Here is a 23,641-nt window from a genome sequence, read left to right on the forward strand (position 1 = left end):
GTGGGCGTTCGTCAGTGTGAGAATTTTCCCGTGTGCTGTTTAGTCATGGAACCAAAAAGTTGTTTACGCGCGAAACTGGTCGCCTTGTGCCATTCTTGCGCTCGTGTCGGGGTGAAAGTGGTCCAGAGCTCCGCGTCGCAGTGTTGCCGCTTCTGTTGCCAACAGATTGCTCCTTGCTTGCTGTCTGTTGGTAATTTGTGGACGCACTTGGACAAGAATTCCTCCGACTACATTCTGTCGACACGCCGATATTCCAACCTAAACCCATTGACGTAGAGTGGTTACTTAAGAAACCACCTTCAATCAGATTTTTACATCGTTTCAGTATTTGTTCAAAATTCACAGGTTTTTGTCGTCAGTGGAAGTCCACGCCAGGCCAGGCAACATCTGAAACAAAACTTATTTTCTTCCAAACGCCCACACGCAGGAGACGGCCTCCAGACGCGGAGTGTACAGAATGAACGATGGTGAACGGCTGATAAGGGGTCTCTTCGTCGCTCCTGGGTCGAGGTCCGGTCACCTCTGGGCCACTCATTACAGCAGAAAAGCGGCCCTAAGTGGTCAGGAATACGTGGAGCTGTGCCTCATGATGATATTTCTGTTTGCTTTCGTAATGCAACCAACAGCTCTAAGGTTTTGGTCCGAACACTGGTTTCTGGAGTGGAAAGACGGTCTGCGGTTTCAAGTGTGTGGCGGGCGTGCTACTTCGCTGCCTTTCTAACTTTTTTTTTCCAAGTCGAACAGTCTCTGGTCCCTCACATGCATCCTATGTTAGGGGTGTGCAAACTAAGGCCCGCCGGTCCGGATTACAGGGACACGCCTTTGTGAACATTCTGTGTGTGAGTCAGAGGTGACGCCGTATTCGGCGCGTCCAAATTTAGACGCCTGGCGCACATGCAGGCTGCAGCGGGCGTCTGGAACAATCTACGACGCTCCAGCCGGACGCGTATATAAGGAGGGACGACGGCGACGCCAGGCGAAGTGCGACGCAGTTTTTAGACGCGGAGCGACACAGCAGACGCTGCACGGTGAGTGGCCTTCGCACCAGATGCTAGTTACTGCTGTTCTCGTGTCTTCTGATCTGCGTTTTAACGCCGTGTGGACTTGACAGGTAGAAACCAACGTTTCTGAGGATCGTACTGCCTCCATCTTCAGGGCGAATGATTGTGTGGTGAGAAACGGAATTGTTTGCTCGGGGCATCTCCTGCCCCGTCAAAATTTAACCTCACTTTCATTTCACAATTTCTTGCCCCTTAAAGTAGAGTGACCACACGTCCCGTTTTTTGAGGGAGGTGCCCCGTTGTCCCGACAAGGAATAAACGGGAAGCTAAATACTCCAGAGAAAGAGTTTAAACTGAAGTCATTGAATTCCTTAACTTAGAAGGCGAAACGCTGATGTTTTAACGACATGCATAATGAATGTACTGTGTAAATACAAGCTATCAGACAAAATTATTGCCTTTTGTGGGGACAACTGCAACACAAACTTCGGAGGGGCTGCAAGGAGAGGAACAAACCCAGACCAGAAATTTTGAAAATTAACATTCGAGGTACAGGATGTGCCGCCCATATTTTGTTAAACATTCTACCATTTGATGTCGAGGCCACAGTGAATAAAATATTCCAGTATACGATATGGAATGGGCGGAGGAATTGAAGGAATTTGGTGACTTTGTTCGTTTTTAATATAAACAGATTCTTGCAAGTGTAAATACCCGGTGGCTCTCACTTCAACCTGCAATAAACAGAGTTATTTCTATGTTTCCCGCACTGAAGTGATATATGTATATGTGTGTGTGTGTGTACTCCAGATTTAGTTGCATCCTCCAGTTTTGACTCATGTTATTTTACAAAGCCTTAATGCTTGTTCAGATTGAGAGAGTTTTGTTTAATTTCTTATCTTCTACAAGAACTTGAACTTTCAACATATCAGTTACCAAAGTTTGCCTCTGAAGTAGTTTCGTCCACCTCATATCCTCACAACTATTTCCCCAAGATCCATCTTCTTGGTCTTGAAAATGACCAGTATCCAGAGAGGAGTCCCCGCTAAAATTCTGTACGCTTATTTCCCCATGTGAGTTGCACGCCCAACACGTCGCAACCCTCTTGATCCTCCCCGATCTAACAGTGCTAGGTGAGCTGTATGACTCGCAGAGTTCATTGCTATGGAAAGTTCACATGTCCAGTGTTCGACAGATGTCACTGGTTCCACTCCTGTTTCATGACTGGTGGGATGATTTGGATCGACCCTCCCGCCTGCTGGATCAGCATTTTGGGTTAGGGTTGAGGCACCACGAGTTGTTGCATCCGCGTTCTCTGCTCCGCACCGGGTACATCCGCCCCTGGAGAAATATCACCCGGCAAGACAGCGGTTCCTCCAACATCACAGCCGACAAGGAGAAATTCCAGGTGAGCATCGCGTTGGTTGATTATGTGTCGGTGAATGCAATGCGCGAATGGATGAATAGGTGAGTATATGAAGAATATTTGCAGTGGATGGATGACCCACTGTTTTATCAAACAGCATCTGTGCCATTCGTAGTCATTCAAATGACTAGAAAGTTTTCACAAACGAAAGTCTCTGCTTTATTAAAATAATGATTGTTTCATGAATTACCCAAGTCTCACAGACTTATTTGTATCTTGGCAGGAAACTGCTTTGGTCTGTAAATGAAATGAGAAACTCTCAAATTAGAACTTCAGTCCTGAGCCTAGGCTTTGAGCTTCAAACATGGATACAAGAAAATTCACTGAAAGGTGTTTTCAGATTTGAGGTTCTCATGGCAGTGAAAATTCAGATGTTGTTCTTGTAGGGTGTGAAGTTGTGTAGACTGGTGGGTGGTTACCACATTTTGGAGTAACACTGCATCTGTAGAATGTTTCTCTGAAATGTTGATAACTGCCTACCAGTCTTCGCAGTGTCAGAACCCAGTAGACCATGATCTAAAGTATGTGATCACTGTTGCAATATCTAGAAAGTAGAGGCCTTATATGGATTTATTGAGGAATGTAGCAACACCCGCTAGGAATTGCAAATAAATGAGATCCCTACGCAGGTGATCTTGGACGTACAGCAGTTTGCACCGAGTGAGATTACGGTGAAGACGCTTGACAGCACTGTCATTGTTGAGGGCAGACACGAGGAGAAGCAGGATGAACATGGCTTTGTGTCGCGCCACTTTGTGCGTCGCTACGTCTTGCCAGCGGATATTGAGATCAGCAACATTGTGTCCAGCCTGTCATCAGATGGTGTCCTCACTGTCACCGCCCCCAAGAAGGTATGGTATCACTGCCTGACCTTAAGACCTTATTTGATCATCACAAGTTTTTATTTGGATAAAGCTTCTGTAGGTGCATGGTAAAGTATTCCTCGTTATTGAAAAGTAATTTGTTAGTTAGCTAGCTTTGACTGTTGACAGACGGTGGAACACGTTTTGTTTGCAAACATTCTCAGACGTCAAGAAGGATTCTGCATAACGGAAGTCAATAATAAAGAGGCTAAAGGAATCCCATGGCCTACAGATAATATTCTGATACTTTATATTGAAATTCTGTTTATGAATATTATGGGAAAAATTTGTATTCTTGACAGGTATATTAAAACATCCTCCTTTGTGATGTGAAAAATGGGCAAATTAATTAAAATATTTATGACATGCCTTTCTTGCACCTTATAATTGATACCTTACAAAATACAGATAACGAATTCAGTTTCTCTTATATTAATTTAATCACTCTAATTCACCTGTACTGGTGTGTACCTTAAAATGGCAGTATAATTCTGAACACTGAAATGTAAAGACTGTGCAGGAGAGTTGTCATGGTCCATCAGATATTTCAACTCATTATACTAGGAGTCTTCAGAAGGATTTGATGAAAACCATGAAGAGCTTCAGTCAATCTAGGCTTCAATCGTATTCTCTCACAAGTTTCAAAAGCAGAGTAAAGTCCGAGAGTAGTGAACGCACCAAGACTGCAGTGTAATAAACTTTTTATAACTTACATTTGAAATTGTCTTGTAGTCACTCCCACCGCCATCTGGAGAACGTGTTGTTACCATCGTTCAGACAGGCGTGCCAGCCCTGAAGGCAGCTGAACAGCCGATTGTGGAGGCACCCAAAGAAGTGAAATCAGAATCATGAATACATTTATGTTGATTATGTGTAATAAAATTGTATCTTGTGAATCACACAAAACATCATAGTTGAATGGTTTGTACTCCTGCTACATGTTCGGCAGGTCCTGGGTGCAGATCTTGGCCTGCAGACTGGCTATCGTGACGAAGGCTTGTTGTGGTTTTCCTCAGTCCCTCCAGAAAATGCTTGGATAGTTCCTTAAATTAGGCCATGATCACTTCTGTCCACATGTTTTCCAATTCTCTGTTTACTATCATCCTCTCACTCGACATTATATAGTCTCAGCTAGTGACTGCATCGTTAAATAAAGTATAAATAAATTGTGAGTCACATGAAGATGGCTGTCTTCTGGGTTGTAGCATTACAACACAGAAAACGAGTCATATTCGTACTCGCCACTGTGAGAACCTTAATTCTTACTGTGACTCACATGCTTTTGTTATGCTGTAACTTTGTGTGCCTGAAACTCGGGACTGTCAGTGTGATGGTATGAGATAAGAAATTCATGAACATGTGTCTGCACGACCTTGAATTTTAAGACATCCCATCTTACTAATGACAGATCTTATAAATTGATCTGAAGTTGTCACTGACATGAAATCCCACAGTCTTGGACTGGGGACATTAAAATATCATAGTAATTTATAAAAAATACATTTAACACTGCTTTAGCTTTATTCAGCTTTCAGTATCACATTTAATTTTCATTGTTTCAATTTGCGTGCTCTTTCCTAATGTTCTTCAGTAAGACACATCCTAGTTGCTGATTTAACTTCCTTGTGTAGAGCAGATGCTCGTGGGAAAAGAGTGTGAAGATGACAGCGTTGTGGGATATTGCGCAGTGTAGTGTAATATAAATTGACACCATTATTAGGCGATCTCTCTGGTGATGAAGGCAGTAAGCATATTCCCCTTGTTACTTCATGCTTTTAAGTTAGTCATGTTTCTTTTCTGTATTAATAACATAGGCAGGAAAACTGCGACATGAGTTAAGAAAGATAAAAGCAATAAGTACAGTTTCTATGGGATATTATGATACAAGGTATAAAATATGAAAGTAGGGCAAGGAAATATCTCAATTTGGGAACTCTACATTCAGACATGTAAAATGCCATTTGTAGCTTTCGAACATTTTCGCGCGGGGCTAGATCTACTGATACTATTGGTAGCACTGCATTAATCTAAATATATCGATATGGGAACGAATGACTAGCGAAATTGCGTCGATCACTTTCGTAACCTGTTTTGAAGTAAAGTATATATTTCTTGTACAGAGGTTTTGCAGCTATGTCAGACAGCAGACTGGCCGTATCTGATGCGAAGGTCTGAAAACACAAGCACACGAACTGTGATGATCTCGTGGTAGTTGATTGTGTCTTGGAGTCTACGACTAGACAGCGGCGGATTTATCGTACGTAGTAAGATTTAGCAATTTGTGCGTTGTATTATAATTTTAACGGTTACATTATTTCTTGACGATGACTTCGCAGTTATACACACGAAAGTAAACAAGATACGAAGTACTGGTTAATCTTGCACTTGTACTACCTTATCCGTGTGTTTGGTCACGCAACTTCGTCTTGTTTCAGGTTCGGACTTCTGTAGGGCCCTATTAAGCATGACAGATCTGCGATTCGATGGCCGAGTGGTTGTAGTTACAGGAGCTGGTGCAGGTGATTATCGTACACGAAAATAATGTTTGTGCCTGATCGCGTTTCTAGTATGCAAGACTTTTTTCGGAAATATTTAATTCTTGTCGAAATTGTTTTAGAAGGTTATCGTTCTTGTCTTCGCGGTTTCAACTTCATTAATGACTATATTGTACAAAAAAAAAATATAGTTCTTTCCCTCATTTGTTAAGACAAAAATATGAAATTGAAGGGTGTGGGCTGCTACAACAGTATGTTTCCAGTTTTAATTGTACCAGTTTGTGTGTGTCCATTTCCATGGATAAAAGTTGTCATGATAATATTAAAGTATGATGAGACTCCACATGCCATGTGATGTGTGCACTGCAGAGGTGAGTTAATACCCTTCTCTTTTATCATTTGTCTGTTTCCATTGTCTCATAATCGTATTAATCATGGCATTTGCTTACAACTTCTTGTAATGAACAGTTCTGTGTGTCGTTTCACCCACTTATCATTTCTTGTGTGCCAGTTCCTCATAATTCTGACCAGCCATGACTTTATGTTTCAGGCCTGGGTAAAGCATATGCCCTGCTGTTTGCGGAGCGTGGAGCATCAGTTGTGGTGAATGACCTTGGTGGTGGTCGCCATGGCGATGGGAAGAGTAGCAGTGCAGCAGACAGTGTTGTAGAAGAGATCCGGCACAAAGGTGGGTTTAGTGCATTATGATGCTTGTTGGCTGCTACTGCATTTGCATGTAAGTTTCTTGTTTGTCCTCTCACCTCTTCTCTTTCTCCTTCCTTCTTACAAACTGCTTCCTTGTGTCCCCCTCTACCACCTCCGTCTGATTCCCTTTCCTTTCCAACTTCTGTTTTACGGTGAAGTCGCAGCACCGCGGGATTGCATTTGTATCGTAGATTGTTTTGTTTCTGGTAGGTGGCAAGGCTGTAGCCAACTATGATTCTGTGGTGAATGGAGAGAAGATTATACAGACGGCTCTGGAAGAGTTTGGACGAGTAGATGTGGTAGTGAACAATGCTGGCATCCTGCGGGACAAGTCATTCTCCAGGATTAGTGACGCAGACTGGAGTATGTTTGAGATTAAATCTTATTCTTGGCCATAATATGAGATTGTGAGGTACTTTCAGTGTATTTGGACTGCTACAGTCAGTCAGTCAGAAAACTAAGAGCGCCAGTCACTGGATATTATGTAGCTGTCCCAGGGGCCATTTTACCTTAAAGTCTGATAGTTTAGTGAAATTGGAATATCATTTTTCTGCAGAGACTAATTCTGAAAGAGTTAAAATTCACAAGCGTCTATTCTCATTGTGGTTCTGACCAGTTTCAAGAGACTGTCCATGGCATTTGCCTAGAGAGGCTGAGGAAAACCTTGACAAATACTGTCTGCTATGCTGAGCTGTTTTGTCTGTTGTTGATTTTGTATAGGAGGCCAAAAGAAAAGGGAATATGGTAGATTTCTTGAGTTCAGGGATGGTTTTGCATGCTTTTTTGTCTAGTTACTAGTGCTGTTGAGGTTTAATGATCATTTGTTAATGTTGCAGGCTTAATTCAGGACGTACACCTAACAGGTGCTTTCAAGGCAACTCGAGCCGCGTGGCCTCACTTCCGTAAACAAAAGTATGGACGCGTCATTGTGACATCCTCCAATTCTGGTCTATATGGGAACTTTGGGCAGGCAAACTACAGGTCGGTGTTCATGACACTTCAGTATATTTATCTTTCATAGGATTGATCATTTGTATAATGTGTGCGTGATATCTTGGACATTAATCTGTTCTGCTTTGAATATCTTTGGGATTTAAAAGTATTAATTACAATACACCCCTCCCCCCGCCTATGAAATATTGATTTAACATTCTGGTTATTTATAAAAATAAAAGTTTGTCTTTGGTTGCCAGAAATGGTAGAAACTGTTTTCCCCCTCAGTTCCTCAAGACAGATACCGGTATAGTGTGTTATATAAGCGAGGGTCACTTCTACATCCTCTCCAGTTCGTCATTCACCATCGCTCTTCCTTTCAGGACTGTGTAATTCGTGCGGCTGAAAAGTTGTTCTCAAATAAGAAAGTTGGTGTGAGTGATGGCCGCTTTATGCATTTCTCAGGAGGAGTCCATGTATGTTTTCTTTATGTTTGCAGTGCTGCCAAGATGGGGCTGGTCGGTCTGAACAATACGTTAGCGATAGAGGGCAGGAAGGACAACATCCACTGCAATGTGATTGTGCCAACTGCGGCATCCCGGCTTACTGAAGACATCCTGCCACCTGGTGGGTGCTGCTGATACTAAAGCCTGACAGTGTGTCACTTCTGTTTACAATAAATGAACATCAAAGTGATGCAAACAGTACATTTTGGAAGTATATTCACCCTTTTGTCATATTATCAGTTGTAATAAATAGTTCATGTTTTGGAGATCTGTTATCAGCAGTTTTTAATATTGTCTCATGATTATAAACACTAATGTGATACTGATAAGTCACTTGTTTGTTGCACAGATTTCTTTGCGCAGCTGCGCCCAGAGCTGATTGCGCCAGTCGTCGCGTGGCTGTGTCACGAATCCTGTGAGGAGACTGGCTCCATCATCGAGTCTGCTGCTGGCTGGGCAGGAAAATGTAAGTGTCAGTGGCACCCCTGTTCGGAATATGCTCGATACCTGTAACGACACCACTGGTTCTGAGTCATGTGATGCCGTCCAAAACAGGACTGCATTTCATTAGGGTCATGAAGGTTGGGTCTGTTGTTGCTCTTTCAGTGAAATGCAGAAATGATTTTTTCACTGCAAATCACAATCGTAGATAAGTCGCAGAATCTGCATGTGGACTTCCGTAGATGTGTCAACAGCGGTAGAATGACCGGATTCATGTTGCAAGGGTCCTGATTTCAGTGAGACAGCTTGGAATAGCCATGAAGCGCAGTAATGATAGACAAGCAGAGAACCGTTTACCTCCCGTGCTGAGTGTCGGCAGAACTTTCCATCAGGATGCGTTCTTGTCTGACAACCTTCAGGTTATCTGGTGCGTTCACCGGGCGGCCTGCTGCGTGCGCAGATGAATGAGCTGGTGACGCCAGAGGCTGTTCGTGAGAACTGGGGCAAGGTGACAGATATGTCTGCTGCCGTTAAATTGGAGTCCATCCAGGAGGCATCTGGTACCCTGATGACCGTTCTGGAGCAGATGAAGTTGAACTCTGGGCTTTCTTCTGATGGCGTGAGTTATGACTCGATGTAGTTTTTTGCATATGCTTTCAGATAGTAATTCTTCAAGTTACCCCTGTGTCTAAGCACCATCCAGTGGAGGTGTATAGAGGGAGTGTAGTATAAGACATATGAATGAGCAGAATTAATTTTGTTTATTGTGTACAGGATTTTAGCCCGTCGCCATAATTGTAGTACGTGGTTTACGTTACTTCAGTTGTGTGTTTCTTGCGTATGGTGTTGGAAGAAGCTGACTGCTTCATTGTGGCTTACGCCACTGGAGGTCCAGTATTTTGTTAAATGAGGTGTACATTAGTTTTGGCAATGGCTGGTGCTGCCATCCAAGTATTGATGGTGGCTAATGTTTGTGCAGACTTGAACTTCTTTTGTCTTTTTGATGACACTTATTCTGTGAACATGGTTTAAGGTCCTGATTTCCTTTCCAGAAGAGTGTTGTGACAAAGTTCCAATACACTCCTCGTGACCTGATCCTGTATGCACTGGGAGGTGAGTAATGTGCCATTATGTGCGTGTGTTTGTGACAGTGTGACAGACAAGTAATGTGTTTGTTTTATTGCAGTTGGTAGCACTGTGACCAACCCAAGTGACCTGAGATTCCTGTATGAAGGCCACGCAGACTTCTCTGCGTTGCCGACGTTCCTCGTGTTGCAAGGCGTGTCTGCCGTGATGGAGTCTAGTGTTACTGCTGAGGTGTTCAGTGGCAGGGATTTCAATCCTGCCAGGGTAAGTGAGGTTATGTCTTGATAAGCAGACTCTTTTGAGGATAACCGCAAGGTTCAGCATCAGTCATTTCGAAGCCTGCCTTCGGATGCAACCCTGAGCCACCTCACAATCTTCTTGCTGTGTTTTCATCTCTGTATGTGCATTTCTTGCCTTCGCAGCTGAACATGTCCATATATCTTAACGCAAGGCACATTTTACTGCCTGTGCTTTGTCTATTACGAATATAATAGCCAGTCTCCATCGCACTTGACTTGTTTAGTTCACTGTACATGCAGTGAGGAAGAAATTAAAAGTCTGCTGGTCCTCATGGAATGAAAGCAGATCCAGCTTCTGCAAAAATAATACTGCTGTGGGTTGTTTTTCTGTTCAGTGCAACGGAGGATCATTCAGGTCGTATTCTATGCTAGTGAAGTTGTAATTGAGCAGTGTGGTGTGGACTCGGGGAATGCTTGCTATCATTCAGTCCAAAATGTTTTGTCCTCTCATCTCACATCAAGAAAACTAAAGATACAAAAGTTGTGCTGTATGGGTGTTAAACTTGGTCTCCCACTTTGAGGGAGGAACATAGATTGAGGGTCTTTGAGAACAGAGTGTTTAGGATATTTCGACCTAAGAGGCAGGAAGAAAATTGCATTATGAGCTTCACGGACTGTACCCCTCACTTGATACTGTTAGGGCGATTAAATCGAGGAGGATAAGACGGGCGGGACATGCGGAACGCATTGTGGAGGGGTGGGGAGTTTACAAGATATTGGTTAGAAGGCGTGAAGGGAGGAGATTGTGGGTGAGACATTGGCGTAGGTGGGATGGCGTTAAGATGGACCTTTGGGAGATAGGAATCTGTGGAGCAAACTGGATGCTGGCTCAGGTTAGTCTTATGGTAGGCTTTTGTGAATTCAGTGATGAATCTTTGGCTTCCATAAAGAAAGTGGGCTATTTCTTGACAAGCCAAGTATACAGTCAGTTTTTCAAAGAATATCCTGCACCATAGAGAGAGTGAGGATAGAATTCACACTGATTCAGCGAGCTGCACAGAGTGTAGATGCTTCCCACTGGCATGCCACTCGGTCATGTAAACAAATGACAGTATTCAGTTGTTTTTTGCAGATATATCATAAAGTATTTCTTTCTTTCTTTCCACTAAATGGATTCGAGAAGTTCTGCTAACTTAAAGATAGTTCAGTGGTTTCGACGTAGAGACTGATTGGATTATGAACCTTAGGGTTGCTGATGAGGCACAAAGGAATGAGAAACGATTGAGTACATAATTGGAGTTGACTGAGGAGGATCGTGTTGCTGCTATGTTGCCAGATGTTGCATGGTGAGCAGTACTTGGAGGTTCTGCGTCCCATCAACAGTGAAGGGACTCTTGAGGTGCACTGCAAGGTGGTGGATATCTTGGACAAGGGATCTGGGACTGTTGTGCTGGTGGAAGGTGAGATAAAATTGTGCAGTATGATCATTCCATTTGTAACTTCTGTCAACTTGGTTCGTGCAGTTGTAACGTGTCTCTTTTTCTTTGATCTGTCTAGGCTAGGGGGAATATAAGTGGTTTAAAAGTCTAGTCTTCAAGGTGATACAAATTCAGTTGCTGTCTGTTGTCATTATTGCAGTGGAGACATTTGATGAAAGTGGTGAGAAGGTGGCACAGTCCCTGCTGACAACATTTGCTGTTGGAATGAAGGGTGTTACAGACAAGCGTACTTCACCCTATGATGTGCCAACAGCAGAACCACCAAAGCGGATTCCTGATTTGTCTGTTGAGCAACACACGTCTCTTGATCAGGTCAGAATAGAGGGAAGCATGTGTTACGTGTGAGGCTCTTTGGTTATTTTTCTTTGAGGGGGGGGGGGTGAATGTAACTTTTCTTATTCTGTGTATGTATTTTTAGTTTCTTCTGTCAGTAGTACTAACGTGTGAAATATGGAGAAGAAGCACAATCTAATTAAGATCTTGACATATTTGTGGTGATAGAGCTTTGTAAAATGTGCATCCTTAAGATTATTTGATGTAGACTGAAAATGCTGACTGCTTTGAATCTGCACTTATTGCTGTGTGTGAAAATTATGACTAATGAAACACTGCAGCTAAGTCTGTAGAATTTAGTATGGAGAGAGATCATAAACACACCTACAAATTAATTGTCAATGTTTCTTTACTTCAACATTATTTCCTGCAGGCTGCACTCTACCGACTGTCTGGAGACCGCAACCCACTTCACATTGACCCGAATGTGGCTGCATTTGGTGGATTTGATCGGCCCATCCTGCACGGTCTGTGTTCGCTGGGCTTCTCAGCCCGCCATGTCCTACAGCAGTATGCGGATAATGATCCAACCAAATTCAAAGCCATAAAGGTGTGTAATAGAAACATCTCTTTTTGGGGCTTTCCTATTTTCACATTCTCATGATAACATTCCAGCACCCTCTTTCTGTTGTTCTATGGATTGTTTGTGTTCACAGCATTTTTCACTTGCCTCTTCCGTGTCTGATGTACAGTTCAGTTGATGTCAGTCATTGTACTTTCTTATTCTTTCCACATGCTTTCCTATTTTCTCGCATCCCTGTTGGAATACTTCATAACCGTGACTCCCATTCACAGTGGATACGTTAAGGGAGGCCTATCGTAAGTAAAAAAATATTCATGTGAAGCATGGTGCAATGGTGTGGCTTGATAGTAGATTTCTAAGTTGTAATTCTGGAGGACTGTTCATAACATTTTACCATTTCAGTCTTTTTTTTTTAATTTTATCATCTTGTTGCTTTGTAAGTTCTTTGTACTTTTTCTCCATCAGAGAGATTGTTAAATATGATGTTATTTCATGAATCTGTTTCATTTTCAGAGGTTATATAGCATCAGATAGAATGAGAGGATAATGAATGGGTATGAATTTGGAAAGGGGCAGTAATATTAATTTTCATGTTACTATGCTGGAAGTTCTTTGGAGGGACTGAGGAGAACTCTGATTAGCCTGAGAAGGATAGTCAGAAACTGGACTGAGATGCAACCTGATATCCCCATTAATATGGTTTAGATCGTTGCACTACACAGGCCATCAGAGTGTGAGGGTATGAAGAAAATGATGACTGTCACTGGTTTACAGGCTCGGTTCAGCAAGCCGGTTATCCCTGGGCAGACACTACAGACTGACATGTGGCAACAGGGTAACCGTATCCACTTTCAGACCAAGGTGAAAGAGACGGGGAGCGTGGTGATATCTGGCGCATATGTCGATCTCACCGAGGCATCCGTCCCGCAGCACAAGGTACGTTTTTGTGGCTGACTGATGGGCCAAGATCATCTTTGATGATGGTTGTTCTGCTGGTGAGAAATTTCGTTGCTGCTGGCCTTTCACCACGTTCACATAATTCTGCCCTTATGCTCTGTCATGAGCTGGTTGAGTCTATCTATTTCTTCACATCATATTTCTCTACGGTGCATTTTAGTAATGTCTGTGTGTGTGTAGATCTCCCAAGTACTGTTTTCCTTTCAGCTTTTCCAATGAAATTTTTGTGTTAAATTTCATGTCTATGCAGTGGAAATAAAAAGTCACACATATTGCAGGTTCCTCACAGAAAAATGCAATTTGATTATGCAGTACACTGCTACTAAACATGACGAAGCATTTGAGCTGTGTTGTTTGCATGTAAAGCTTACTTAATATAAATGTACATTTTGATGTAAATTCTGTAATTGTGTGTTGGAGAATGTTTAATTTAGTGTGGGTTTAATGAGCCAAATATAAGATTTAATTCTGGATTTTTAGTAAAATGATAAGAAAGCTCTGATGGGCAGGGCATACAGCATGCGTGAGCAAGACATGAAATGAGTACAGAATTTTGTGTGGAAAACCTGAGGGAAGAGATGGCTTCAGAGACCAACTCATAGATGGGAGTGTAATATTAAAATGGTTCTTTAAAATACTGGGTGTTTGGTTGTGGATTGTGTTCAAGTGGTTCAAGATAAGTCCATGAGGCAGGCCTGAGCTGTGTGGTGTTTGTTCCTACAGATTGCAAGTTGTGTTTATAATCGATATAAAGTGTAACTGATATTCTGTTATCTTGTGATAACCTGCATTGTTCAGCCTAGCAATTTCTTACTCTCAGTGACAAGGTTATGTTTCCTTTTTGTTAAGATCCCAAACATTACAGCATTGCTAGTATCACATCTTCAGTAAGATCCATTTTAACCCTTTAAAGCTGAGTTGTAACTGTATGTACCACCTGCTGTAACAGTCATTATCTCTGCATTTTGCCCACAGAATATATAATGTGGGTTTTATATTGATCTCAGAATAAACAGTAATTTATTTCTCTAAGCAGCATTAACTAGTTTAGTGTTGTCGTGGAGACGTGTTGTGTTTTCTTTGAGGTAACAATGGATTGATAGAATATTATGCACCTTCACTGTGGCTGAAGGGGTTAATTATTTTCTTTAATTATCTAGTTGGTCTTCAGAGGTTACTCAAAAGCTCTATGGAATTTCTTTGTTTTCTCTTTCCTAGTTACATTTCCAGCTTATGGTAAATATCTGCAAATCAATTTCTCAGGATATTTGCATCTTCAGTGGGCAAAGTGAGGAACAAACTTCACGATTTGTACAGTTCACTTAGTGCTTTGTGAATAGTGAACTGTGGGAGACAAAGAGAAGTTGTCACATGAATACATTGTTTCACTACACTTGTTTATGTAAAATGTCATTAGGTCAGAAATTGGCTTAGACTTGGAAAAAAATTTTGGCATGAAGCTGGGGGTGGAGCCGAGTCATGATATGGCCATTTGTGTGTGTTTTGTCTATCAGAATAATGAACCTTTGTTTTGTAAAAGCAGTAAGTTTTTTGACTAGCTGAGTCACTGTCAAGGAGGCAGGAAAGACTTTGCACTTTAGCCTACATGTAAGGTTGTCTTGATAACATGTACAGTACAGTACAGTAGCTGTGTTCAAGGTCATGGAAGAAACACAAGTGAGTAGCTCTGATGTATGCTGGTTGCATCAGTCAGTCACTATGCCTGCTGTGATGAGGTCCACCAAGGTGAGGGAAGTGAAAACTGGAATTTGTAGTTCAGAGGCACATCTCATGTCCTGACATAGAATGAAAATATGAACATGGTTTTGCATTTGTTTTTAAGCTAAAAATATAGTATTCATAAATATTTAACACGTTCAGGAAGTACTCATTATTGATTACAGAGTGTGTAACCATCGAAACTACTCTCAGTAATGCTAAAGATCAAGTTACATCATATCCATATTTTTCCACTTTTGTATGGTTGTAAAATATGGTTTCTTTCTTTGTGTGAAGAACCTAAATTGTGTTTGAAAACAACCAAATATTATTTGGGATCTTGAAGGATCAAATAAGTGGATTCTTAGGATAGTGAACTAAAGGACTAAATGTGTTGTTCATAAGATGAAAACACATAATGTATGCATAGTTTGGTGGGAATCCTGTTAAGAAAATTGGACATAAGTAAGACTGAGAATTTAAGGGGAGGATAATATTAAGCTGGATCTTAGACAAATACAGATGTGTTTGAACTGTGCCAAAGTGGCTTGGTCCTGCAGCTAGTGACGCTGTTTGGTATTGGCAATGTTCGACCTTCGTTTTCTATCACCAGAGAGTTAACAGGTTCCTAGAGACATGCAGAAATGGTGTATGATGTTGGTGGCTTTGTAAACTGTAATGTGAGGTTGCATTGTTGGTGCAGGCATCCACATCAGCGCTGGATTCGGATGGTGTGTTTGACTTGCTGAAAAAGCGGGTTGCGGCAAACCCAGAGCGTGCCAAGAAGATCGGTGGTGTGTTCCAGTACAACATCACCAAAGATGGCAATACTGTTGCCACCTGGAGTATGTATCACACAGTTGTCATGGATTTACAGCACTGTTAGAGAGTAAATTTTATACAGACTAACTTAAAACTTTCATCTGTTAAACGTTTTGTCTGTGTGGTTAACTCTCCTACTTCATATCTGGCAGATCTTGGGTTTGTATCTCATTTGAGAGACAGGGTTTTGTTGTGGTTTCCCTTCAGTCCCTCAAAGCCAGTGCTGTGGTACTACTGTAAAATTTATGAGTAATAAGGGTGTCTGTTTACAGCTTTGGACTTGAAGAAAGCGAACGTGTACCAGGGACCTCCACAGGCTGGTAAACCTGACTGTACGCTAACACTTGCCGATGATGACATGGTTCAGATTGTAAGTAACCAAAATACAGAATCTGGTTTGTCCATTGTTAGAATATATTATTGCATGTCAGTATTCAACATATAGGAGAACAGTTGTTCTAAGCTGTTGTCAGCTTCATTGTTTTACAAGGGCAGCACTGCCTATTCTGTATGAATTAAGTCCTCACAGATATACCTGCTGCAATATGTTGGAGTGCACTGAGGTAATGGGAAACTGTTGAGGAAACCTATATTTTGTGAGCAATGAATCCATTATTACTCAGGCAAATTTGGTGTCTTACTTTTGGCTTTGTTTGTTGGCATGTAGAAATTGGAAATTATGCTAGAAGAAGTCTTTTGTTCCCAGAATATATGTTGTACAAGGATGTAAATGCTTTTGGCTACTGCTTTCAGGAACTGAACGGTCCGCGTTTAAAAATTGGTCACTTTTGTCCCACTGCCTCTGATGTTCTTCTTTTTCCGGTTTAACAGTGTTTGTACATTTTCCAGTACCCTTTACGGGTCCCCAACTTTTCAGTTAGCTCGATCTATGGACATTCGGTAGGACTCCTTGGACGAGGGAGTGCCTCTGATGTTATTTTTATAATTTTGGTGCAAGCTCTTGAAATTAATTATATTTGAGGTTTGTGTTTTCAGAGGGTGAAGCCAGTTAATTTAACACACATTCAGAGTGTGACTTGTTTGTGCGCAGGCATCAGGCAAGCTCAGTCCGCAGGCAGCGTTCATACAGGGCAAACTGAAGGTAGCAGGGAACATCATGCTGACGCATAAACTGTCTGCGTTGCTCAAGGAGGAGTCCAAGCTGTGATTATGTTGGTAGCACTGCTCACAACTCATATTGCCCTAAGAGTGGTGTGAATTAAATTGGCTTATGAAGTTACGATGATTTGGGGTACAAGACATTAGCAGCAGTTCAGGTAATCATGTTAAACCACTCTAGTTTTGTTCAACAGTACTACCTACATACTGATGGGTGATGGGATTCTGGTAGAATATTAACATTTGTTATGTGGTGCAATGCATTTGCGTAAGCTTTAACTGTATATAAGACTGGATGGATATGTTACGTATTTTTTTTTGTATAAGCTCAACAGTTTTATTAAATATGTCATCTTGTCATACATATCACACTAACATTCACTCCTTAGAGGTTCCCCGCTCCTTCTTCCCACTGTGTGCCTTGCTGAGTTTCTCATACTTCGACTTGCTGGAGTACCACAGCAGGAATGGAATTGCTAGCGAGGGCAGAGTCATGACAGCGAAGGCTCCCCAGTCCAGCTGGCAAATGAATACAAGACTTGATCAATACTGATGTTTGCATTTGGAACACATTCAACAATCTCCTGGAATAACAGTAGTGCAAGAGAAACCTACAATGCAACAGTAACCACAGATCAAAGTGCAACAGTGAGATTACACGAAGAATGCCTTTGGAATGTCGGTATACTTGAAAGTGTTCACCTTGCCAGTCTTGTTAGAGATTAATATGAACAAAAATGGTTGTAGTATCAAGTTTCTGGCGTTACGAGACTCACCACATGTGGAGAGAACTTCTTATCATAGTCACGGAAGGCAATGATGAGACCCTCGCCGGGTTCGCTTGTCACGGCCACTTGCAGCTGAAACGGAAGGACTTGTTATGCATTTCTGTTGCGTCCTACAGGAGCAGTTTCTAAGACAGAACTCTGTGACGATGTTAACAGAAACCCAAAAAACAAAACAAGAGATAAACTTAGGAATTTTACATGATTACAGGCTTTGTGGCATATGTATTTGTCAAGAAGTTCTGGAAAAATGAAATGTATGCAGAAATTTGATGGTGAAACCTGAGGAACACCACTTGGAAGACTTGTAAGAAGTTTGGAGATTAATATTCAATTTTAGCTTTGATGTTAGCTATATTCAGTCCTCAGTTCATTTTAATTATGAGCTTTGAATATCAGAGAAGCGGACAGAAACAAGTATGGTGTCCATAGATGGATTTTCCAAGTAATATTTAAATGTTTCAAAATGAAAATCATTTTATCAATCTGAAGAATTTGTGTTTTATGCTCATTATTTTACAATGGCTTCCTGTACATTCTAAATATATAATTTAGGACCAGCACAATGTAAATTACAAACATTTCTATAAATTTTGACCACGGTCCATGCAAGTAATAACTCACTTCAGAGGCATCCTCTGTTGGTCTGTAGTTGACTTCTGCAGCTGTGAAGTTGAAGTATCCATATTTCCTTGGTCTGACAACTACTACATGAGATACATTTGTCCCTGCAGGGATCCTGTCAATCTTGATGTTGAGCTGACCACCCACCAAAGTGAAGGCCTCTTTGTGAAAGCTACTGTCACTCAGCTTAACACCAAGAGCAGTACTTGTGCCAACATTGTATAGTGTGTACTGCAAAGAATGTTGTGTGTTATAATCAAACAAGTTTATGAGGTATGTTGGTATTATATGGGTACTAAATACAATATTATCATGAGATGCTCCATATTCTTTGGCTTGTAACATAAACGGCCTATGATATGTAAAAATTTCTATTCTGCAAAAACAACCGGACGATAATTTTTCTGAAACAATATGACATCTAAATATCCCAGCTGTACTAACCTTAACTACTATGTCCATGTCTTCAACCAGATATCTATTCAGTATCTGTTTCGAAATTAGCAATCTGGCACCCGTTTCTTCTTCCTCATTACCATCTACATAAGCAGCTAGGGCTGCGAGAACAAAAATACTTAGAAATTTCATTCTTTCAAGACTTTTAACGAAATATTAATTTATACACTCCCCAACGTGTTGTACGCATGAGTACTTCGAATCTTTCCCAACGGAATGGCACTTCTTTATCAAAACTTCCAACTCGTTGCCAACTCACAAGCAACAAAGCATGTAATTCGACTCCTACTGGCAATGACCGCACTTAAAAATTAGTTCCGGTTCCCTTCATTGTCACCAATTTAAAAGTTAATGACGATAAAATATACCGTTCCAGCCGTTGCCAATGTTAAAATGAAACTGTTTTGGCTTCACTGTTAAACACGGAAGTTTAGAAGTTCCATAGTTTGTAACATGCTTTGTAACTCAGAACTGTAGTTTGTTAATCGGCTGTACTTCGTATGCGATTATTTGGAATAATTATTAGGCACATATGGATGTGCTTTGTTATCGGTAATATAATGTAACTGTGTTGAGAATCATGTCGATGTCTCTGTCATCAGACCCGGAATTGGAAATGAAAGTTAAAAAAGGTTTTGAAAACGTGTCAAACATGGATTGAGTTGTTTATGTTGAACTTATATACGTAACTTTTTTGTCCCAGATATTAATGCTAAACACTATGTCTACATTCACTTACAGCAACAGAAAGGATTTCAGAAAACATGCACATTGTCGCGAATGAACCATCCCTCGCATTTTATCGCCTGCAGGAGCATGTCCGCAAAGCACTGCCCCCGATGGTGGAGAAGAGGGTAGAAGTTACCAGACTGCATCATGAGTTGCAGGGACGTTGCTACGATGTGGAGTATGCCGTTGGGTAAGGTTTAAAGGAAATTCTGTTAGTTCACTAGTATTCAAGAGGAACCTTGTTCCCAAGTGAATACTTTTCCACAGGCTTGTAGCAGCATCTTGCTCATTTCTAGTTGACATTTTGAATTATGTGAAGTGTAATTTCTTTATGTTACAAGGAAAGCTTATTATTTAATCAATTAACTTAGTGATTTTAGACCTTCATTCATTTGACATTTCTGCCTGGCAAAGGAATAAGATCCTGAGTCCTGACACAAAGTCGCCAAATATGGTGTGTGGGCGTGTGTCTATCTATCTATATATATATGATTTGGAAGAAAAGTGAGAATCACAAGACCTTCCCAGAACTTTGTGTAGTTTTTTCAGCAGTTGTATTGTTCTCCAGGGCAGTGAAGTCTATGGAGGGGGCAGAGGATAACCTTGGTAACATACAGGAACTGCTGAAGAATGCGGTGTTCTTGCGACAGCAGATTAAGTACGAAGAAGCTCGCAGGTGTGTGTTATTGTGAATGTTGTGGATGTGATTTCTGTGGTCTGTCTGTGCCTTCTCTCAGGGTTCTTCCCATTTTATTCATATGTGAACTGAATGTAAGATGAGCAAATGTGTTTCAGTTGGAAAAGAATGTACTATAGCAAGTACAGAATGCTAAATTTGTGGGTTACCTGTGTTTTAGAATACATGAAGGAAATAGGGTTTGGGGAATTTGGGACACAAACTTGTTTTATAGCAACAGGAAGGAAGTCTGTCACTAGTGTAAATCCCCCATAAATAAATATCTCCTATGCGTAAGGAAAAAATGATCTGAATTGTTGTGTAGTACATGGACAAAACTATTCTGTGCAAATCCTCGTTTGGGAAGGAGTGATTCTACCAGTAAATTATAGCAGTGTGGAGTTAGCACTCCTGTTTCTCAAATGAATTACATCCTATGCACAAGTCTCAGCAGGGGATTTGCTGTCCTGACTGAAGAGGGTTTTTTTTTGTCAGTTTCCTCAGATCTTCCAGTTGAATCTGATCATAGTGTATCAGAATATGCCAGTTGATCCAGTGGTTTTTGAATGACTTATAAAGCAGTCTTATTAATTAAGTAAGCTGCATGTGTATGTCCATCTAGCCTGATTCAGTTACACAGCAGTTGACTGGTCTTTGTGAAATTTGGTGTGAATATCTACCATTTCAGTTCTCTTGATCTTCTGTTCATTTTAACTTTGTCATCTGCCATTACTGAATTGAGTTTTGAGGTTCTTATGATAGTGAATATGGAGGTGGCTGTCTTGCAGGTTGTTGCACCATTTAATGTAAAAATCAGTTTGTGCAACGTCGCAGGCAACCATCTTTGTAATGAGTTGTTTTGTAGGACACTAAATTAATTTTATTGCTCTGTGGATCACTGTTTCATTCACAGTAGTGTAGAATACCTGTCAGACAGTGTGTTAGTGATTTTTCACCTTTATGTAGCTTGCTGTGATTCTTCATGTGTGTTAGAATTGTGTTTTGTTCTTGTGTGCTGATCCAAGAACATTTGGATTGGCATGCGCATATGCGCAACGCATGTGATTTATGTTGCATGTCTTGTCTGTGTAGGCTCCCCCACTAATGCTGTGAGATGCCAGGTAATTGCTGCTTCCTGCTGTTTATTATGTTGGTAGTATATTATGGTAAGCAGTCACTACATGATCATGATGAAATTGGGGATATCACATGGCCTTAGAATTGTCACTGTGTAGGAGAAAGAGTGCATGGTCACATGGACATAATGTTTCATTGATACAGAGGACACTACAGAACAAGGGAACTGTGGTCCTATAAGTGGGAAATATTAACCTGTCAGTGTGGGCTGTGTCGAATGGACGTCTTTGCACGGTGTGATAGGTGCCATGTATGTTTCCAACATCAGAGTGAAAGAAATGACTATATTTATTCAATTGTGAGGTGATACTGAACTGTGCAATATCGTTATACTAAGAGACAGTATATTTAGGACATTTATTTCCTCTATTAGGTTGAATGCCAGTTCATGCTTCATTGTTCAAAGTTCCTGCTTTTGGAAAAGTTCTTAATTACAGATAATAATGGCTACTTATTTCACCTGCTGTTTTGTGTGGGTGTTAAACTTGGTGTCTTGCACTGAAGAATAAAGGTAAGAGATGTCTGTGACGAGCAGAATACATGTAACTAAGAGAAACATACAGGCAGCGAGAGAAAATTACATAATGAGGAGCTTCATGAATTGTGCTGTTTTTTTGGGAAGGTGTTCAAATCAAGAAACCAGTGGGTGGTTGGTGTTGCCCAAGGAATGTAGTGGCACTTCAGTATTAGCAGTGGATAGTTATATAATCAATATTGTTTGTGCATGTTTTTTTTCCTTCAAATTTGCCATTTAATTACTATGTATTTGCATCGCTGTTTGTTTAATTTTGTTCAGATTACAATTTCATGTCTTGGATCCTCCATTCACAATAATCCTAATCCCATTTAGTATTAAGTAATTTGTACAGTTGAAATATAATTATTAAATAGCCTACGAATCAATTAGTCAGTTCATTCACCCTTTTAGCCACTTGATCTCTTAATCACAGTCAGGCGGCTAAGCAACCAGTGGATCAATCAACTGCTCATTCTGTTCAAAGATATTTGTTCCTACAGGAACAAGAAGGAGTCAGGCTCTGTGTACAAGCGTTTGTCTGCGCACATCACTCTGGACTTGCCTGATCTGCCCGAACTATCAGATGCGCTGCGGGAGACAGCCAGTCGTGTTGAGTCTATGATGGCGCATGCTACAACACGCCATTCGGCTGGTGCTGAACTGCAGCGCTCCCACACCATACATCAGTAGTACCACCGCTTACTGTGTACCCTGCTACGTGTGCACATTGACTAGCACACCATCAGCTTGAGTACAACCAGCTTAACATGTTGTTTGTTGTTGGTGAGGGCTTTCAATGACATCTTATTCTTTAGTGTAAAGTGCCTGTGTTAAATGTAAAACGAAAGCAGGGTTTAAGTTCTTTCACCCTCCTTTTTTAGGCTGATTTCTGAAACGGATAAAGACTTTTATGAGTGATGTATATTATTTGTTGCTGTGTTCATGTGCCACTTTTAATTTAATTATTATCACAATCATCATTATTAAATGTTTAATTTCACTTGTTATAATTCTTGTCTTAGGACCCTATTTGCCCTTAACTATGTATATGTGAACAAAATTGCATAGTGAGAAAATTTGTGATTTGTGCTCTCCACCAAATAGAAAATTGTGGTTAGAAAGCCTGAAGGGAAATTGTCACATCCAAGACGAAGGTGTGGCTGGATGGAGGGTTTGGTGCAGTCTTTACTGTATGATCTACTATTAGCTTCTCAAGGACTCTGCTTCATGAAAATTTTATTTACAATCACAAAATCATGTTTAGATCTTCAAGGACACTGGTTGACCACAGTTTGTTGGGAACAATACTGGTGATTCATGGTTAGGATCATTTTGGTTATTTTTTGGTTAGTACTCCTGCTACATGTTTGGCAGGTCCTGGGTTCAGATCTTGGCCTGCAGACTGGCTATCGTGACGAAGGCTTGTTGTGGTTTTCCTCAGTCCCTCCAGAAAATGCTTGGATAGTCCCTTAAATTAGGCCATGATCACTTCTGTCCACATGTTTTCCAATTCTCTGTTTACTATCATCCTCTCACTCGACATTATATAGTCTCAGCTAGTGACAGCATCGTTAAATAAATTGTGAGTCACATGAAGATGGCTGCCTTCTGGGTTGTAGCATTACAACACAGAAAACGAGTCATATTCGTACTCGCCACTGTGAGAACCTCAATTCTTACTGTGACTCGCATGCTTTTGTTATGCTGTAACTTTGTGTGCCTGAAACTCGGGACTGTCAGTGTGATGGTATGAGATAAGAAATTCATGAACATGTGTCTGCACGACCTTGAATTTTAAGACATCCCATCTTGCTAGTGACATCTTATAAATTGATCTGAAGTTGTCACTGACATGAAATCCCACAGTCTTGGACTGGGGACATTAAAATATCATAGTAATTTATAAAAAATACATTTAACACTGCTTTAGCTTTATTCAGCTTTCAGTATCACATTTAATTTTCATTGTTTCAATTTGCATGCTTTTTCCTAATGTTCTTCAGTAAGACACATCCTAGTTGCTGATTTAACTTCCTTGTGTAGAGCAGAT

General features: G+C 40.9%; 4 protein-coding genes across 13 annotated transcripts; 3 read left to right on the plus strand and 1 right to left on the minus strand.

Moving 5' to 3' along the window:
- Positions 1–511: 511 nt before the first annotated feature.
- On the plus strand, positions 512–4,196 carry LOC110835122 (protein lethal(2)essential for life). 4 transcript variants are annotated; one of them, XM_022075038.2, is made up of 4 exons: positions 512–1,111; positions 2,197–2,409; positions 3,057–3,278; positions 4,023–4,196. In XM_022075038.2, exons 2-4 carry the CDS (start codon positions 2,197–2,199, stop codon positions 4,140–4,142), a joined length of 555 nt encoding a protein of 184 aa, XP_021930730.1. In that variant the 5' UTR covers positions 512–1,111; the 3' UTR covers positions 4,143–4,196. The 4 variants fall into 4 exon arrangements, with proteins under 4 accessions (XP_021930730.1, XP_021930729.1, XP_087198888.1 ...); XM_022075037.2 differs by having other exon boundaries at positions 729–1,028; XM_087342762.1 differs by lacking the exon at positions 512–1,111 and adding an exon at positions 1,147–1,171.
- A 726-nt stretch (positions 4,197–4,922) lies between these two features.
- On the plus strand, positions 4,923–18,394 carry LOC110840900 (peroxisomal multifunctional enzyme type 2). 4 transcript variants are annotated; one of them, XM_087342750.1, is made up of 17 exons: positions 4,923–5,034; positions 5,726–5,809; positions 6,336–6,473; positions 6,701–6,853; positions 7,327–7,471; positions 7,923–8,050; positions 8,279–8,395; positions 8,790–8,989; positions 9,423–9,483; positions 9,557–9,720; positions 11,032–11,155; positions 11,334–11,506; positions 11,901–12,077; positions 12,825–12,986; positions 15,430–15,571; positions 15,821–15,918; positions 16,600–17,031. In XM_087342750.1, the coding sequence occupies exons 2-17, from the start codon at positions 5,755–5,757 to the stop codon at positions 16,714–16,716; spliced, it is 2,154 nt and encodes a 717-aa protein (XP_087198876.1). In that variant the 5' UTR covers positions 4,923–5,034; positions 5,726–5,754; the 3' UTR covers positions 16,717–17,031. The 4 variants fall into 4 exon arrangements, with proteins under 4 accessions (XP_087198876.1, XP_087198878.1, XP_087198877.1 ...); XM_087342749.1 differs by lacking the exon at positions 4,923–5,034 and adding an exon at positions 5,359–5,547; XM_087342752.1 differs by lacking the exons at positions 4,923–5,034; positions 15,821–15,918; positions 16,600–17,031 and adding exons at positions 5,356–5,547; positions 18,187–18,394.
- On the minus strand, positions 16,964–18,664 carry SsRbeta (signal sequence receptor beta). 2 transcript variants are annotated; one of them, XM_087342759.1, is made up of 4 exons: positions 18,521–18,664; positions 18,077–18,307; positions 17,444–17,527; positions 16,964–17,186 (listed from the first exon to the last, which is right to left on the minus strand). In XM_087342759.1, the coding sequence occupies exons 1-4, from the start codon at positions 18,662–18,664 to the stop codon at positions 17,046–17,048; spliced, it is 600 nt and encodes a 199-aa protein (XP_087198885.1). In that variant the 3' UTR covers positions 16,964–17,045. The 2 variants fall into 2 exon arrangements, with proteins under 2 accessions (XP_087198885.1, XP_087198884.1); XM_087342758.1 differs by having other exon boundaries at positions 18,077–18,664.
- LOC147874847 (BLOC-1-related complex subunit 8 homolog) lies at positions 18,209–22,591 on the plus strand. 3 transcript variants are annotated; one of them, XM_087342764.1, is made up of 4 exons: positions 18,209–18,349; positions 19,274–19,451; positions 19,830–19,937; positions 22,092–22,591. In XM_087342764.1, exons 2-4 carry the CDS (start codon positions 19,297–19,299, stop codon positions 22,279–22,281), a joined length of 453 nt encoding a protein of 150 aa, XP_087198890.1. In that variant the 5' UTR covers positions 18,209–18,349; positions 19,274–19,296; the 3' UTR covers positions 22,282–22,591. The 3 variants fall into 3 exon arrangements, with proteins under 3 accessions (XP_087198890.1, XP_087198891.1, XP_087198889.1); XM_087342765.1 differs by having other exon boundaries at positions 18,216–18,349; positions 19,345–19,451; XM_087342763.1 differs by lacking the exon at positions 18,209–18,349 and adding an exon at positions 19,023–19,164.
- The last annotated feature ends 1,050 nt before the right edge of the window (positions 22,592–23,641 follow it).

The sequence above is a fragment of the Zootermopsis nevadensis genome, unplaced genomic scaffold, assembly GCF_977971745.1.
Source record: "Zootermopsis nevadensis isolate Lab colony 2312 unplaced genomic scaffold, Znev_1.0 Znev_ptg000004l, whole genome shotgun sequence".
NCBI lineage: Eukaryota > Metazoa > Arthropoda > Insecta > Blattodea > Termopsidae > Zootermopsis > Zootermopsis nevadensis.